The 3348-nt window shown below is 41.5% G+C and overlaps 1 protein-coding gene across 2 annotated transcripts; it reads right to left on the bottom strand.

The window, feature by feature from the left end:
- Positions 1–285: 285 nt before the first annotated feature.
- Positions 286–3104, bottom strand: rabif (RAB interacting factor). Of its 2 annotated transcripts, none has more exons than XM_003441500.5 (3): positions 2946–3104; positions 2147–2389; positions 286–769 (listed from the first exon to the last, which is right to left on the bottom strand). In XM_003441500.5, the coding sequence occupies exons 2-3, from the start codon at positions 2282–2284 to the stop codon at positions 521–523; spliced, it is 387 nt and encodes a 128-aa protein (XP_003441548.1). In that variant the 5' UTR covers positions 2285–2389; positions 2946–3104; the 3' UTR covers positions 286–520. The 2 variants fall into 2 exon arrangements, with proteins under 2 accessions (XP_003441548.1, XP_025763147.1); XM_025907362.1 differs by lacking the exon at positions 2946–3104 and adding an exon at positions 2811–2834.
- Positions 3105–3348: the final 244 nt, after the last annotated feature.

The following is a 3348-nucleotide window of genomic DNA, read 5'->3' as shown; positions in this document are numbered from 1 at the left end:
AAAATTCCACCATAACGATGTGAGACACTGACAAAGTCAGACAGAAAACGATTCCTCAAAGTTGTTGCTGCTAAAGGTGGTTCTACAAGCTACCAAAACATCAGTGTACTTAGTTTTTTCCCAGGACTGTTAGAGGATAAACTGAGTGATTACCTGCTTTTTTGTGCTCGATAATGTTTCAGTGTTCAACTGGCATCTTTTAACTGATTATAAAAGAATATGCTAAAATAAAGGAAGAAACCAAATTTTCTTTCAGGAGGAAGCTGCAAAGGACTACATTCAACATCAATTTCCTAAAATCCTTTTTTATTATAACAGGAAGGTGAAACCTGCCAGCATGAAACATGAGAATGAAAACAACACAGTCCTGTGCCTGTTAAAGACATACACACCAGTATCTGTAAGCATGTGTGGTGGATGAAGTCGGGGTCACCTCTGGGAGTAAATCCATGAACCAGTGCTCTGCCTGCCAACACATTATTTTCAAGTTCTCGTGCACTCACTTACATATGCACTCATACTATGCGTGGTTCACCCTGTCCAAAGCAATGTAGAAACTTTTCTTGTCATCCAAACTGTGCCAGCCGATTGGTCCAATCTCGCAGTCTGCACAGATGAGGTACTTGATCCTCCCCACGTCCTTAGTGAAACCTACGTTCTCAAAAGTGTACATGTCATCCACAAACCAGTGGGCACTCAGTGTGTCACCGTCCACTGAGGCCTCTGTGCTGCTGAGGCCACTCTTTTTCCGCATGGATGGCAGGAACAGCTGGTGGCAGAAAACACAGGCAGAGATGATTTCAAAAAACTTGTGAAACAGCACAAAATTAGGAGTGAAACAGGGTAAGCATGAAGGGGTTTGTGTCAGCCTCCAGCTCAGATTTAAGTTTCTCTCATCTGTTGAGCACAAATACAGCTCATCTTGAAGAAACAGAGTTAAATCACTGATTTTCTACTTTGCATTTGAGCATAAACAGGATGTTTTTCTTTGCATAGAATTAGCTGAGTCTGGAAAAAATTAAATAAAAACCTCCAGCACCTGCAGTTGTACTCTGCTCTTCAAAGAGTCAGCAGATCCTAAATATCCATGTGCCTTTTGCTCACACATCTGCAGAGCCAAGTCTGTCTTTAGTAACTAAGGCCTAAAGAATACATCTGTTTCCTTTCTTAATTCAGTAGCAGCACCTGCAGTATATTTACTGAAAAGCACCCTGAAGAATCAGTAATGACTTTGGTGTTTACAATCACTGGCCATTTTTTATTAGGTACATCTGTTCAATCGCTCATTAAAACAAATAGCTAATCAACCAATCACATGCCAGCACCTGGCAGCAGACAACCTGCTGAAGTTTAAACTGAGCATAAGAATGCAGAAGAGAATCTCTGAACGCACAACACCTAAACTTAAATAACATGGGCTACACTTCATACAGGGTCACCAAAACTGGACAAAAGAAGATTGGAATATTGTTGCTTGTTTTGGTGAGTCTTGATTTCTCCTGCAACACTCAGATGGTAGGGTCAGAATTTCTTATGTCATCAGTTCAGGGTGCTGATGCTGTAATGTTGCGGGGGATATTTTCTTTGCACAGTTTGACTGAGCATAATTTAAAGTCTGAATATTGTTACTGACCATGTCCATCCCTTAATGACCACTACCTACCGATCTTCTGATTGTGGCTTACAGCAGGATAACACACAATGTAACAGCTCAAATGATCTCAAACTGGTTTCCTGAACATGAAAATGAGTTTGCTGTACTCAAATCATCTCCACTGTCATTAGATCTCCCAAAAAAGCACCTTTGCGATGTGGTGGAACAGGAGTCACATCATGGATGCGCAGCCAACAAATCTGCAGCAACTGTGTGATGTTTTCATGTCAATATGGACCAAAATGTCAGGAGGAATTTTTCCACCCTGTTGAATCTCTGCCACAAAGAATTAATGCAGTCCTAAAGACAAAAGCTGGTCCAACCTTGTCCTAGGAAGTTGTACCTAATAAAATGACCAGTGAGTGCATATCTGCCTCTGATTGGTTTGTTTCAGCAGCACTTTGGTTTGGCTTTATTATCCTTTGAAGCACACAGGAACTCCCTGATATTAAAACGATGAATGTCAAAAGAGACTGAATGGATGCGTCATACCTCCTTCTCCGCTAACACGGCCGTACCGGGGCAGAGCACCTTGGACCCGCAGCGTTGACAGAGCACAGACTTGCTGTTCTTGCCGTCATCAGAAACCAGGCTGGATCGGTCCGTGCTTTCTTTCGATTCCTGATCCATGTCGATCCCCAAAGAGGAGCAGGTTTACTCGGACGAAGGAGCACAAAGAGGCTCAGGGGAGACTTCCACCAAGAAAACCAGGCTGGTCCAAGAGACGGCTGTTAACTGTAACGGTTAAGGAGATGATGCTAATTAAAGTGCGATCTTAACAAAAAGAGAAGAATAAAGGGAGGGCACGAACAGAAAGGGTGCACCGGAATTACGAGCCGTGCGGAAGTCCCTAATCCTAATTCATTTTTCTTTACGTTCCAAATACAGGTCACACATGTTCCTAAACCTAGGGTGACCAGCCGTCCTCTTTTTTTGCACTTGTTGACTTGTAAAAGCCCATATAACACTTTTTATTTCACCATTCTTTAACCTCACAGAGAAGGCATCATTTAAATATGTTAAAGTTTTCTTTAAGCAAACAGTATTATTAAAGTTCTTCATGACTGGGCCAAGTGTCCTCTTTTTTTGGAAATCAAAATATGGTCACCCTACTAAACCACAGCTTGAAAAATACACTTAAAAAGATAATTTTAACCTAATGCAGTCCAATGGGATGACCCGTATCTTCATGTGTGCTAACTCCGGGTCTGACACTGACAGACATAAACCTACAGAGCAGAGACATATGTTTTAGACACATGCATTTTAAATTAAGCCAAATAACGCGTACCTATATGTTGCGGAAACTAAGATGCTCTGAACAAAACTGTATGAGACAAGCAAGCTAGCTGAAGCTAGGCAAACAATTCCTGGGTCTCTGTGTGCCAACCGGTAAATGCTCTCGTGTTGAAACACGGAGCTGTGACTTGGTTCCTACGCCAGTGAGTCCCAGTTAGGTTTTATTATGTGTGCCTATGGAAAGAGGCACACATATTACTATTCGTCGGATTTATTATTCTTATTATTATTATTATTCTCCATCTTCCGCCTAAATTTCGGCACGTATCACGCCCCGCAGTTTTGAGACAAGCTTCATATATGTTACCTCATTTTGTGCGGCCGGATCTGGAATGGTGTGCTATGACTTTTGGTGTTTATGAATTTTATAGTTTTTTAAATATTAATATTTTAGT

The sequence above is a fragment of the Oreochromis niloticus genome, linkage group LG5, assembly GCF_001858045.2.
Source record: "Oreochromis niloticus isolate F11D_XX linkage group LG5, O_niloticus_UMD_NMBU, whole genome shotgun sequence".
In the NCBI taxonomy this organism is placed as follows: Eukaryota; Metazoa; Chordata; class Actinopteri; order Cichliformes; family Cichlidae; genus Oreochromis; species Oreochromis niloticus.
This window is presented reverse-complemented; position numbering and strand designations above follow the sequence as displayed.